At 39.4% G+C, this 15,407-nt stretch overlaps 1 protein-coding gene and 1 long non-coding RNA gene across 2 annotated transcripts; one reads left to right on the top strand and one right to left on the bottom strand.

The window, feature by feature from the left end:
* Positions 1–2,783: 2,783 nt before the first annotated feature.
* On the bottom strand, positions 2,784–9,257 carry LOC118212548. Its single transcript, XR_004762265.1, has 3 exons — positions 8,794–9,257; positions 5,053–5,143; positions 2,784–3,092 (listed from the first exon to the last, which is right to left on the bottom strand). It is a non-coding gene; the product is annotated as an uncharacterized LOC118212548 (long non-coding RNA).
* Positions 9,258–10,440: 1,183 nt separating this feature from the next.
* nkx2.1 (NK2 homeobox 1) lies at positions 10,441–13,485 on the top strand. The gene is made up of 2 exons (XM_035411284.1): positions 10,441–11,238; positions 12,189–13,485. The coding sequence occupies exons 1-2, from the start codon at positions 10,872–10,874 to the stop codon at positions 12,860–12,862; spliced, it is 1,041 nt and encodes a 346-aa protein (XP_035267175.1). The 5' UTR covers positions 10,441–10,871; the 3' UTR covers positions 12,863–13,485.
* The last annotated feature ends 1,922 nt before the right edge of the window (positions 13,486–15,407 follow it).

Genomic DNA, 15,407 nt, shown 5'->3' with positions numbered 1-15,407 from the left:
TTCGTTTTCCTTTAATTAATACTGTATAAGTTGGCAATACAGTTTAATGGAGGCTGTACAAGGCTGCACCATTCATTTCCGTAAACAAGCCACACACCTGTTATCTGCATTTAGAGCAAAAAGGAAAACGTTTCAGACAAGGCAAGATGTACGAGAACGAAGTGGATCAAGTAGAGATTTGTGCAAACAAATGTGCAAGAGTGGTGGCCTACTAGTAGGACTTGAAGTAAATTGAAATATATTTCAAAATATTGCATTTTCTGGCTTTAGTTTTTTTCGGTGCTGTTTTCACAGATTCCATCCTGATAGAGTTAATTGTGTTTGTCAGGAAGTACCGTGTGTTTTTTCACCAAAAGTTTTTTAATGGATTTTAAGATGTTGACAGATTCATAGCAATTGTTCTGTACACTTCATTTTAGTAGGGGCCTTGAACAACTAAAAGGATAAAGAAATTAATGTTCTGTATTGCAGGATGAAGTGTGTACCCCCTGTGGTGAGACAGATAGTGCCACCACTGGGTAAGGTTATGCTACTGGATTAGTGGTGGCAGATTTGTAAATAAAATCCACCCTTGCTTCTGGACTGCAGTACACCTGCAATCCAGAAGCAAGGGTGAATTTTATTTACTCACCTACAAACAAACCGCAATCAAAAAATGAACAAAATGTGCGCCAAACACTGCACAATCACTGCGTCTAGTTCCGTCCTCACAGTTAAGAAGAAAAGCAACCAGAAAACTCCCCAGTAAAGGTCATTACAAGTCTTGTAATAGCTGGAACCCCGGCCATAACTGGGCCAACCCATTCAGACAGGTGGCAAACCTGTATAGTTTCTTTTTTACAGGCACACATACAGAATAGACGCAAAGGCACTATTTTACATGTGTATACCGCGACATCTTATATATATACTGTTTCGCGCCACATTCACGTGCTCCCTTGGAAACATTCCCATGCTGGAGGTTTGTGTGATTTACTGAACCAAAACGTTAATATTGTGCTGAACATACGCGCATAACAATGGATAACTCATAGTTAACGTCGTATTACGTTGAAAATTAAACGCATGTATAATAACTGTTAGAAAGTGTCTTACGGACAACGAAATTAAATCAATAAAAAAATTTAACCACCATAATTAAATCTCCAAATTAGACTAGCGGAAGTAAATAGATTACTCATCTTTTTCAGAGCTTCAACTGTGATGAATTCTCTGATTTTGAAATATGGATTAGCAGGGCATAATAAGCATTACTGTGGGAACTGGTTCACTAAAAATGTATGTATTACTAAATTCGTGTTTTTAAAAAATGTTTTCCCCTTCTTCTCCCCAGTTTGGAATACTCCACCACACGTTCGTTCATGTGCTAGTGCTTCTGAACGCGCGTGTTTGAAACGGTATAAGAACGCTTTACATGGTATGGGGTGAGTCAGCATTCCACACCACATCACAGCTATAAATTCTCTCTCAGTACTGTCGATAGGCCGTCATTGTCTACGCAGAACTTGCTCGCTTCTTTATCTGTGTGGGGATGGGAGTGCACTTTTAACATTTAACATTTACTGTGTGAGAAAATTCCATAAAACTTTTTTTTCAGATTAGTTCAGTTTTTTTTTTTGTTTAGTCGACTTGCTTGTAAAAGTGGACCTGAATTTTGTTGGTTTTGCTCTTCTGGTTTTAAATTGCCTGTGATTTAGGTGTCTTTCCCTGGCAGCAGATGTTTTCTAGTAAATTTGTACGCATGATGGAGAATACAGACACCCTATGTACTCTGCTCTTCTTTTTATATAGTCTTAGGTTCTGTGTTTTTATACCTGTCTTCATGCCTTAGTGCCATCATGTCACTGTCAGTGCCTTCACTTAGTGTTCTTAACAACTCAAACTGCTCTTCTATTCAAATAAAATACTCAGATGAACTATAGATGTGTTGAAGTGTCTCAAGTCCTGAACTTGCACGTTTGATTCCTAGTACCAGCTTTGTTGACCTTCTTTGTTTCTAAAGCTTGTTAGGCATTCTGTGACTCAGTGCTAGGTGCTGTCAGTGCATTGGGAGTATTTGTATACGTCAGACAGCTGGGCTTCAGGTGAAGGAGTGTACCCATGTCATGACTCTGTCCAAAATGGTCTGCCCCTTTTTAATTAATTAATTTAATTTTTAAAAAAGGCCTAATTCTGTGCCTTGTTAGTCCAGACTGACCAAGGCAACAGGCGGTGGGGTGGGGTGAATACTGTGATTACTACTTCCTGTAGGAGATGGCATTGCTGTCTGTGGTCCTGAATGGCTCCCAAAGGAAGCTCTGACCACAGCCGAAAAGATACAGCAGCCTCACTGGCTACCTAGCTTTATGATCGCCATGACTAACTAGCCAGCTGGCTATCAATGTGCCACTGAGTTAGCTGTGTGTGATAGTGACTGAGCTGAGACATAAGGCTAGCACACAACTGGAAAATCCTATAGTGAATGAACACCAGTTAATCAGTGAGGAGAGTTAGCAAAGCAATCAGTTGATCAGAAATGAACATAAGAACAGCCGTGTGTTTTTCCTCTCTGGAATCGCTTGTTTGTGAGTGACGAATGTGGAGAGAAGTTGTGTTTATGCACCGGTAATGTTTTCCCTCCTGCTGATAAAAATACACTCAGATACTTAGTCCTGGTCAGTATGAAATTGCTCTTTATTCACGGAAAAGACGACACATGTATTTTGAATGAAGGAATAGTAACTTTTTTGAGCTGCTTGACAGCGGTGGAAAGTCCAGGGGTCAGGAAGTAGTCAGCTATTGAATAAACTGCAACATATTAATACAAAATATATAATAAAGATTACAACATTTCACAATATATGGACACACACATATACACAATTGCCAGTTTTAGTTATGGTAGTCTATTTGTTTAAAAACATGTGTTGCTGTGAAGCATATTTACCATAATACTGTATTTTCTCAGAGGTCATGTTATTTACTGCATTCCAGTAGGGGAGGAGCTTGATCTTGTGCAGATGGCGGTTGTGGTGAGGGACGTGGCCATCCCGTTGCTATTGGCGATGGAACTAGCTGCCCCCTGCCGTGGGATAGTGAGAGAGACGGGTCTCCTGAGCAGGGGGAGCAGGGGGCACATGACACATATATTAACCCAAACACACTGAATTATATAAAACTGTCCACACATTTTAAAAAAAACAAAAAAAAAAAAAAACATTTCAAGCAAGGAAGAGGTTACTGTATGGGCGCACTGCTGGGTTAGACAAGGACAAGGATAAACATGTGAAGAATACACTTGCTCCTGATTAGGTGCCATCTTAATTTTTTTCATTTTTAACATTTAAAGAATGTGCACTTCATGCAACTCTAAAGCAGCCTGTGCAGCGAAGTTGTATGTCCAGAGGGTGTACATATGAACTGATTATTGGTATGTTTATTCACAATTTCAAATGTGGAATATGTTGTTTAAATACAGTTTGGGCTATAAAACAGCTTGAGCTGGCAAGAGTGGAATGGACAGGACTGAATAATTATTTTCAGTTAGGGCGATGGCAGAACGGTTGGTCTGAAAATCTGATAGAATCGTTCGCCTCCATAACAGCGCTGTTCAAGTGTAACAATGTGGGAATTAAAGATACGTCAAACATTGTATTGGCCAGGCATGTCGACCTAAAACTTCGCGCCGCTAGATGTCAGCACAACGCTATTTCTAACCATTACTCACGCGCTATGACACGACGCTGAACTACAGGCTAGTATTAATGATTTGTGTTTCAGGTTTGAAACTTTGACTGATCGATTTCATACGCATGTATATATATATATATATATATATATATATTAATTTATAAAAAAAATTATTATTTTTATTTAAAAAAATTTTTTGGGATATGGCATGCGTTCCCCTCCATTAAAAGCACTGTTGTGACTGGCTTATGCTACCCCCAAACATATGATTCTGTGGTCATACTTATTCGTTATTTTAATAATAATTTCTAGCATATTCTTTGACTCGTATTATTACACAGTGAGGATGACCCGTTTAATATGACTTAACTTCACATGTAGATGGCAATATAACATCAAATACTCCCACATACTTTTGATTTATATGTTTAGTTTTAGGCCGGAGCTGTACACACTTGTTACCGTGTTAACCTAACATACACGAAAACCTGTTCATATATGGACGTAGTCTGTTACGTTAGGAGACGTTATCGGGGTCAGAGACGAAAAATATAACTTTAAATGCTACACTTCTAATAGTCGTCGATATGAAGTGCTATATTCTGAAGAATTAGCAAAAGCATCCTGGTTAATTGACGTTAATTGACCATAATAGCCATGTACCAGAACATAAAAGAGGTCCTGATTTAGATAATTAAGAAAGCTTTTGAAATTCAGCAATTAAGGAAAATACATTCCCCCGAGGAAACATGTTATGATTCTAATTGCATGTACCTTGTGCGCTGTAATTTTTCCTAATTATCGCTGTAAGGTGCGCTCACCTATAGACGATGGGAGGGGGTGGGGGCTAATTCGGTCTGTAAGCATTTCAGAACTCATTATCGTTTGTGCAACCGTGGTATAAAATGTGAACACACTTATTCGATCCCTGCATTGGTGATAAATTTAGCTTTTAACGTTCTGCTAGAACCATAATAGTCTCGCTTTCGTATTCCCGAGGTTAACACTGGTGTTCTCCACTTCTGTATGTCGCTCTGGATAAGAGCGTCTGCTAAGTGATTGTAGTGTAATGCAGTTGTTTGAGGGGCAGTAGCCGACTGCGATGTTTAACCTTTTGTGTGTGTGTGTGTGCGCGCGCGCGCGCGTGTGTGTGTGTTGAGTGTTGAGTGGCGTGTGGTGTGGTGGTGGAGTGGGCTACGATGAGGTCACGCATGTAATAAGCTAAATATATCACCGTTCGCAATGACGCCATAGCCTACCTATGGGTTTTTCACGAGCAAATTCAAACGTGATGTCTCTGCAATATTGGTGGTTGGTGATGACACATTTACAGTAGAAGTAAAAGGGTATTTTGAGTTGAATTTGTTCGACCTGTAAACTCACATTTGCAACGGGGCCCGCAACACGGGGACAAACAGTGGCGGGGGTTGGGCTGAGGCTGTCCGCTGTTTCGCCACCAGAAGACGCTGTCATTCTAAAAAGGTGAAAGAGGCCAATCAAAAGCAATACGTATTTCTTTTGAAAGCGAAATGTGCAAGTACATATTTTCACATGGATACATTCTCAAATGGATAACTACCATCGGTTATAATCCAAAAATATTCATGGTCGCTTCTCTTAGTTGACATCTGAATAGGATGTATTGCTAAAATCTTTCCTTTATTCAGTTAGAATCCCAGACTGATCATAATCAACTTCAAGCTATATGGTGAAGGAAAATGTACATTGTCCACAGATGTGGGTGCATTCGTTTTTTAACTCTATATTTGTCTTTTTTTTTTTTTTTGAATGGGCTACTATTTTGAGAAACAGGCATTAAAATATATTAAACTCGGTTAAGTATTTGCATCCCAAACTGCATCCTCACCACGATGGCCAAGACAGACTGAAAAGTGGCAGCCAATCAGAAAGCGCGTGCAATCCTGTTTTTAACCAATAGTGCGCGTGTCATATTTGTAGCTCCATGCACTGTGCTGTTAAGATAATAGATCCGAATAACAACAATGGACAGATTTTTTTCACTTGTGTAAAACGCATAATTGTTTTAGACAAAACAGAATTGTTTTATTTAGCAATCCACGTGATAATTGGGCCTAGAATCCGGTCTGAATGTGTGAGCAATTTACTTAAAATGTATTCTTGTTTTCTATACATTATTGCACTAGCTAGTGAAGTATTACATTAATCTGTCGCATTAATCCACGATTTAAAATAATATATCTTGCTTATATGAATGTATATCCCCTAGTCTAAGGGGTTACTATTAGGCCAACTATTTGGATAGTTAGTGATATATTACTTTTTATGCTCAACTGGCATAGTTTTTTTTTTTGTCATAGTTTATAGCTAGTATAATTCTTAAATTTGGATCTTCATTCCCATTTAGAAGTTCAAGTGTTCACAGCTTCAATGTAGCACATCAACTGAAGCAACTACTTCAGATTAGTCTCTTATAGTCATGTCAGCTACCTGGTGCTAATTAGCTAAGGTTAGCTACGCTAACCTAGTTTATTGCTATTAGGTTAAAGGATAGTTAGCTAAATATATTATATTTCTATATTTCTTGGACTGGTAAGAGGCTTTGAAATGTTAGAATTTCTCTTTTGCACTTATTTTGCTCCACACAAACATTCATGCCACCTAATTAGTAAATTGATTGTGATTGGCATTGACACTAAATAGCAAGTAAACTGAGCTAATTTTCTAACTAATAACTATCAGATTATTAGCTATCTATCTAGGCACATCAGTGATGTTGATGTTCAAATAAACTCACAGGAGGTGCCAAATTGCTATTAATGTGTTCTGTTTCATAGTTCAGTTGTTGCAGATGTAATCAAGCTATGCAATATACTATGTGAAATTCAGCTGAACAGTACTGATCTTTATACTGGAAATGCAATTTCTCTTCTGAGAAAGACCACAGCTGTTACTTGGCAAGCTAACCTAATAACAACTAGCTGTTATGTTTGCTCATTTGCTCTCATACAACTAGCAGTGTCACTATTAGCTCGTTCTGTCTAGCTAGCTGGATTATAACCACCACACAATAAGATTTCCCAGTGTTAGTTCAACACTAGAGTCCCCTACGGTCATAGTGGAACTCATATAAAATCAGAGTTGATATAACACTAGACATTTTACGCAGCTTGCTCTGCTTTTTAGGGGTGTGCATTACTGTTGTCTTCCCTGATTGTACAGTGCACTGGATGTGTACGCTCTCCAGCCACTTTCCTGTTTCCAGCATATACATGACTGCAGCTTCTAGTGCGATTATTCAGCGACCCAGCAATTCAACGCCACACAACCGTCATAGACGTTTGTCTTGCATTAACTGATAATGCGCCCTAATTAAAAATAGCTGGCTTCCAGCCAAACCAGAAACCCTATTAAACATGAATCTAGCTATTTACACACTATTCCTGCACCATTAGTGCTTATGAAATTAGCCCATCTTATTTCTCCATACCACAACTTGACTTATCTTTTATCTCCAGCCAGACATGGCCAACAAGCTTCCCCAAATAGGCCTAAAGCATAACCAGCCTTGGCTTATTTACTATGTATTATTGACTAAAACATAATATAACGTTATGAGCAACGTTGCAACATAATATCATACCCACACAGTTAGTGAAATGAATTTCAAATGTTGCCGTTCTGACTGCCCAAATAGCAAACGACTCCGGGCCGGAATCGACGCAGATCCGACCCTGGATTCGCTCGCTATCTGTGTGATATTCCCGTGCATTTATTGGAAAGAGAGAAGTCGAGTTAAGGTGGAACTATATTTTTGGTTGTCACTACAAAAGTAAAACAGACGCTAGTATAAATGTTCATATAGCAATTCATGATTAAATAAAATAATCTGGCAATGGAGTAATGGATTTGTTTCTGGAATTTTATTTCAGTTTGTAGACAAAAAAAAGTGTAATGGACATGCACAAAGCCTTTCCGGATGCGATGCTGCCTCCGTGCAGCATTTGCGGATGCGACGGAGACAATCTTGGTGATTCCGTTAAAGAGATCCCTAATTGCTCATAAATGGACCATTCAGAGCATATGCGAGTCACGCTCAGTATCTTGACCCGCATATGCACAGGTGAAGAGTTAGCTTCCGTTTAATAACCGATGTTGTTCATGCCTATTTGCAGTGACATTTATATTTTTATGCTTTCCCCCCCTCAGCCTCAAGAGAGTACTCGGCCCAGTGTGGAGTTGTGCTGCCTTGTAATTTACAATGAAGTTTTAATCTGCCTGCTCTGAACCCGTTGTGCGCCGACTGGTCTCAAAAAGAAGACTGTAGGGTTTTCGTGTCTTTGATCGAGAAACATGACAGGATTGCCTGAAACAGGATGTTGTTATTGGCATAATTAACATTTAAGGACATGCCGTGTTTGTAGGCTAATTGTCACATTCGTGCATTGCTTAACGGCGCATTAGAAAAAACGGCACATAGCCTATGTTGTGCTCGTTTATTATGTAATTTATGTACGTGTTTGTTACATAGGCGTACTATCTCCCTGATCATTGCAACAACAAAGATTTGGATGACTAAGAACCTTATTCAGCGTATTCTTCGTATTCAGCGCGACCCACTGGAAGCTGCACGCTAAAAACCAGAGTGGATCGTACGGTTCACGAGCAGGCTGTGCCCTCGCGAACTTCAGTTAGTCAAGATGCCTTCTCTCCATTAACACGCGCTCAACCTTACTCTTAGTCATGCAGTTCACGATTCTTTATTCTCCTCTTGTAATATTATCTACTGAATAGCGGAAACAATAAATCGTCTCGTCTATTTAATAGTTTAATCTCATGCCGTTTGATGCCGAGGCAGAACAGTGTTCATTGACACGGCGTAGTCTTGTATAGGATAGTGAATCGGACATTGGCGTCTTAATCTCTGAAATGTAAAAAATTTGAAGATGACAGCTGGATGCAGATATACTACTACTAGTACTACTACTACTACTACTAATAATAATAATTATTATTATTATTATAGCCTAATAAAAATAACAATAATTATAAAAAGAAGAAGAAGTACAATAAATTAATCTATTATTCTAATGGGATGTCATTTTATTTTATTTTGCCTCGTAAATTAATAGTAGTGTACATTACCTTTTGTGGGATTGATTCAATCCAAGACATAAGGACGAAATTAAGTCTCTCGCGAGTTTCTGTAGGACATTTATTTCAGTTAACTTTTCGAGCTTTTCTCTCTGATTCTGCTGAGTAAAAAGCAGCGTTTGCCTTTCTAAACTGCATCGCCGCGACTGGTACTGTCCTAGACTGTATCGTTTGTCCTATATATTATAATTTAACTGGCACGTGTCTCGTTCACTTTGGTCATAAATTATTCAGTCATTTAAATGAAGACTTCATTGACTCTTGGTTCTCCACCGAAGAGAACCAAGAACGTGTTGAAACCGTGTCAAACATTTATGCGTTTTTGTGTGCTTGGTACATCTAGTCACCATCCAAGGCTTCATTTTGGGCCCAGTCTGACCGAATCCGTCCAAGTAAAATGCTTTGTCATTGCCTTTGAATAACACTCTCGAGGTGCTTCTATTCTCCGTACACGTGCAATACGTTCAGTGGTCATTAAATCAACCAAAAGTGTAGGCTATTCGAGGAGACTAGCAAAACGCAATACTTCACTCGACTTTGGACAAAATACATAACAATTATATTTTTGCATTTTATTAATTGCCTATTAATAAGTAAAAAATTGCACGCAAAAGCGAAATGTTGCAAAAATCACTGTTGCCAAAAATAGGAAATTTCTGAAATATGAAACCAGTTCGGTTTCATCAAAGGTTCGAGAAGCTGTGGGAACCGCACCTATCAAATTTTTTAAAAATTACTGTAACTTTTACGATTTAGCTATGTGACGTATGCAAGCACTACATTGAGTGGTATCAAATTCTTTCATCAAGCTCGATGGGCAATCTTCTGGACAATCTTTGCATCGAGAAATTTGTTATTCCCTGTTTTTTTCTTTCTTTCTTTATTTATTGTCTAACTTAAGTAAAGTATCAAATGCATTGTCACTGTCTCAATAGCCAGTGCGTACACCTGCACACTGTTAATGGCAGGCTGCGTCTACAGTCCACCTTCCAGGTCCAGAGCTACGGTAGGGAATTGCTTGGAGATCTCGTGTATCTTCATCGAGGGATATGATGACTGATTCTACCTGTAGTCGATGAGATTCACTGGGGGAAAAAAACATATCTTCCATTTCTTCCAGCGAGGATGGTGCGTTTCTGAGCTGAGGGTTTCCCATGATTACTGTTATGTCTGTCTAAAGGCAGAGATGGTTAGACTTGGATAAACTGGACAGACAGCCACTTTTCATGCGAATGTAATTTTTAAAAAATTGCACCACACCCATATTACAAGAAAAGGGTGCGTTTGCATGTGCATGAAAAAGCGAATAACGTGAACCAGTGCATTCATTCACTGCATGCCTCTGACATCGAATAAAAGCAGGAAAAAGCAGGACTTTGATCCTGCTTTCACGTTCGCCTCTAACTCGCAAAGCCTATTATTATTATTATTATTATTATTATTATTATTAGTAGTAGTAGTAGTAGTAGTAGTAGCAGTAGTTATTATTAGTATTATTAGTACTATTCGTAGTTTTATAAACAATTCAACTGGGAACAGGAGCGCGATTATAATAATAATAATAATAATAATAATAATAATAATAATAATAATAATATTATGAAATAATTCCGTTATTTAATGCATTCCTTATTTGTTCGTATGCTCCGTTTGCCTTTCACTGTGACACTTGTGTTTATTAATTACAAATAAACGTCAACTTTGAATTGGGAGCACAGCCTTTCGTCATAGGGGGGGCTACTCAAAGGTACCTCGCGATCAACACGTAGAAATTATGCTGGGGTGTGAGATAGATAGGGCTGCTTTGTATTGTTGCCCTGACTGCCGATGCCCCGCCTCTGATGGCAGCCTTAAACCTGGCGCCCAGTTGAAACAAACGAAAGCCAGCCCTGAGCCTCCACTCAATCCAATTAAGGCGGACTTCAGCCACTCTCATAGGTGTTCATCCAGAAGCATCGACGTAGAGACAACGGGTACACAGGGCTCTGACCGAAAAAAAAAAAAAAAAAAAAAACAGAGGGAGAGAATTTGCCCTGCCTTTTAATTTCCCTCTCTCCAGCCGCTGAACAATGTCGATGAGCCCCAAGCACACGACTCCTTTTTCTGTTTCCGATATCTTGAGTCCCCTTGAGGAGAGCTACAAGAAAGTAAGTATGGAGGGTAACAACCTGGGGGCTCCTCTCGCCACGTATCGACAGCCGCAGGTTTCGCAGGCGGCAATGCAACAGCATCATATGGGCCACAACGGGACGGTGTCCGCCACTTACCACATGACTGCGGCCGGGGTATCGCAGTTGTCGCACACCGCAATGGGGAGCTACTGTAACGGCAACCTGGCGAACATGAGCGAGCTTCCGCCTTACCAGGACAGCATGCGAAACAGCACCCCGGCCACCGGCTGGTACGGAGCCAATCCAGACCCCCGCTTTTCCACAAGTAAGTGTAATTCAGGTTTTTGCCGATATACTTGCTGCATGTTACGGATGTCTCGATACAAAGTGGGGTTTGCTATTTCAGCGCAGGCGCAAAAGTTGCAGTTAATGGGATCAGAATGTGTGCTTGTTTATGCAAAACGTAAGCTACAAAAGATGGGTAAATTCTACGGTGATTTTGAAAAGTGACAGCAGTATTTGCTTTCATTCTTTTTTAAAATTTATGTACTGAAAGTGTCGTCTCTTCCTTAACCATTGTCCCTTTGACGCTGAAGGTTACAGCTGCGGTCCTGTCACACTTTCGTGTAGATGAAAAACCGAAATGCTACCATTGTTCATTAAACTGAAAGTGCTCCAAACATTCGTGACCCTGTGCTAGGGCTGTTAATTTTTGTGAAACTATTCTTAGCCGTTGGACTTGCCTATTCAGTTTAACATTGGCTTCAACTTTTTTTCATCCAATGCATATTTACGATGTAGTTCAATAATGTATGCTTTTACTTCCACACTCCACCCTACTACCCCCCCCCCTTCCCCAAAACAAACTCAAAAAGACAAATCAGAATTTAATTTGTAATTATGAATGAATGAAGTAGCCTATACTTGTACCTTGAGCCAATCAAATACGGGAACGGGTCAATCATGCAAGATAATGTAAGTTGCAATATATAGCTATGTATTTATTGTTTTGTGTGCGTGTGTCTGTTTGAGAGGGAGAACAGAGACACATTTAATCCAAAATGATCATAAAATTGTGCGTACGGAGGGGCTCATATATATCTTCATTAATGTATCTCAGATGTTTTGTTTACATTCTCAATATCGCAAGTTTATTGTTTGTTTGTTTATTTCTCTCCACACACCCGACCTAATCCATGGTAATACCGTTTATTTTAGGAATTACTGTCAGTGCATTTAGTATTTTCTGTAATGAGACATTCTCTCTTTCTCCAGTCTCTCGTTTCATGGGTTCGTCCTCGGGGATGAACATGAGCAGCATGGGAAGTCTGGGTTCCCTGGCGGACGTGGGGAAAGGTATGGGCCCACTGTCCAGCGCTCCGCGGAGGAAACGGCGCGTGCTCTTCTCACAAGCTCAGGTTTACGAGCTCGAGCGGCGGTTCAAGCAACAGAAATACCTCTCAGCGCCGGAGCGAGAACATTTGGCCAGCATGATCCACCTCACTCCGACCCAGGTGAAAATCTGGTTCCAGAACCATCGATACAAAATGAAGAGGCAGGCCAAAGACAAGGTATCGCAGCAACAAATGCAACAAGACACCGGTTCCTGTCAGCAGCAACAACAGTCGCCCCGGCGGGTGGCCGTGCCCGTGCTGGTGAAAGACGGTAAACCGTGTCAGGGAGGTACTCACACGCCGAGCTCTGCCATGCAGAACCATCACCAACAGGGCAGCAACGTTATGATCGTGTCCAGTAACAGTTCGACGATGGGCCAGCACCAAAGCCAACAGGTGGTCAGCGCCGGTCACTCGCCAGATTTAGTTCAACACTCCACTTCCCCTCCGTCGCTCCAGGCCCAGGTTTCGGGACTGTCGCACCTGAACTCTTCGAGCAGTGAGTACGGCACGGCCCTGCCGTGCTCGGCTCTGTTGTACGGCAGGACGTGGTGACAACAGTAAGAACTACTATATAGACAAGAGAACTGTGACTGTGAATCTGTCACACTCCGAACGTTTTTTTCCCTTATATTTCTTTGAAGAAACAATGGTTTACCTACATTTGGATATGTAGACAGCTGACAGAGGGAATCAAGAAGAAACTGAAAAAAACCAAGAAATAAGTGTTACCGAGTGGATGCGCAAGCTCCTAAAAGCGTCAAAGTTGGAAGTATTTATTTCCATTAACCCGAGGACGGGTTTAGTCCCCAAATATTTGTTTCAGAGGAACAATGCAGTGGTCAAAATGTTCTGTGTGTCTTTATTTGAAGGAAAAAATCTAATTCAATTTGAAACAGGGACTAGGTTGGGATTTCTCAAACTATTTAAGGGGAGACAAACGTCTCTGATTTATAATAGCTTTTTATGTAACACGTAGTTTGTATATTTCTGTAAAAGGTTTGAATTGGATACATAGTTTTTAGTAATCTGTATGTACAAAGTTTTTATCGACATTGAAGTTTCCTTGTATTATATTTAGGTTCCATTGTTATTTGTAAATTTAATTTTCTTGTATCGTATATAGTTTTTGCCATAAATATAGTCATACAAACATATTAATAAATTATGAAAATAAATTGCTATCCCCTTTATTGAAGTTGGCTATAAAGTGAAAGTTATTCTGATTTGCATACGGGGAGGACATTAGCCAAACTTGCTAAATGTGCTGTAACAAGGCAAATTAAAAAAGTAGTGTCATAAAATATTAGCTTACAATGTAATAGTAATCGTAGTAGTTGTGTTAATAATAATAATAATAATAATAATAATAATAATAATAATAAAAATTACAATAATAACAACAATAATAATAACAAACACAACAACAACAACAACAATAATAATAATAATAATAATACTAATAATAACAACAACAGCAATGGTTTGAGAATGTGGGCTTAAATTATCAGAGTATAAACTCATGTTACAGTAAAAAAAAAAAAAAAAACTGTACATCAATTGACGTTTTCATCAGAAAAGATTAGCCAACTTACTTATTTGTCACTATTTGAGATCATGAGGTCACCTATCGTAGAAAATAGCATGTTGGTACGGTGCCTTTACCGAAGGTGTGTGTTAACGTAGGGACTAACTCATTATTTTACAATGCTTCTATTTCCCATATTTTGGTTGATGTATATTTGATAGAAATGCGGAAGGCAATTCTAATTATATTTCAAGGTTGAAGCTAGGGCGAGAAATGAAAACGCTTGTTCTGTAAACGGCTTAGAAAATCTTTTGCTTGTCGTAAGGAGCAGTCCAAAGTCCAGAGCAGTGACGATTGATATCTCAGACAAGGTTACTCGACCCTTTCATTGGATATGAATGTTGTTTCTGTATATGGCGCACTTTTTAGTTGAACTGTACTTTCGGTAAATAATAATTGAACAATTTACGCTGTTTTATGTTTGGTTGTGAACTGAGTGCAACAGTGCATCTGTATATAGTCCACTTATTCATACAAAGCAGATCTCGTAGAACCCGCGCACACAAACCGCATACTTGTATTAATGGGATATTGTGTACATAAGCTTATCTCGTAAAGATCAAGCTAGGTAAACTCGCCGTTCAGCCTTTTGTAAAGTGGGAGGGCGTGTGTGTGTGTGTGTGTGTGCGTGCGTGCGCGCGCGTATGGCTGTGTGTGGGGGTGTGTATGTGTGTGTTTCGTTTGTAGTCATGTAAGAGTGAGTTATGTGTTCCTTCTCTTTTTTTGTTTGAGAAATCGAGATAAAATAAACAACTCACAAAGTACAGTTATCAATCAAATCCCAGTCCAAACAATCCCATTACCCTTAAAAATTCAACTGAACAATTTTCCTGCTCTTATCGGATGTGCCATTATCAATAGCTGGGAAGAAAAAAGCTCCTTGCTGACAGGCCAATGGGCCTATTTAGACATCGCAGTTACTTCACAAGAAGGTATGCAGAAAACTATAACTTTTATTGACGCCCGCAGCCGATAGTGAATGTAAGTTCTAATGCGCTACTTCGTTTTGCCTGGCCTTTGATGTGCTTATTTTTTAATGTATTCTTTCGGACATTTAAATGAATAGAGAAATGTTATATATTATTAACCTGCCGTCAGACATGTTCATTACATGACATCGATTACTGATTACGAAAACAAATTTTAAAGGCGAATATAGGCCATGTAGCTACGTGGTGTTTCCTAAAATGTGTTGGTCTCGAATATTGTTGACCTGTTCTCTTGTAGTGTATGAACTATTCGCGCATGTGTAAAAACATAGGCCCACATACGTAGCTAGTAGGCATATTGGGTGGAAAATTTAATTTTATTAAAAGTTTATCTTCTTGTCTGATGTTAATCTACGACAGGCATTTGCATTGCCTTTGACTAATTTTCATTAGATTGTATATCCGCAGAGAAAGTAAAGAAATATTCATTTGGCTAAATTGAGTTGATCCACAAGGCAGTGGCGACGCTTATTTTCGAAAAGCGTAGTATCTCGAGCGTTCAAGTATGATAGCGATAGAAAAG

Source organism: Anguilla anguilla, chromosome 1, assembly GCF_013347855.1.
Source record: "Anguilla anguilla isolate fAngAng1 chromosome 1, fAngAng1.pri, whole genome shotgun sequence".
NCBI lineage: Eukaryota > Metazoa > Chordata > Actinopteri > Anguilliformes > Anguillidae > Anguilla > Anguilla anguilla.
Note: the sequence above shows the minus strand (reverse complement) of the source record. Positions and strands in the feature narration are given on the sequence as shown.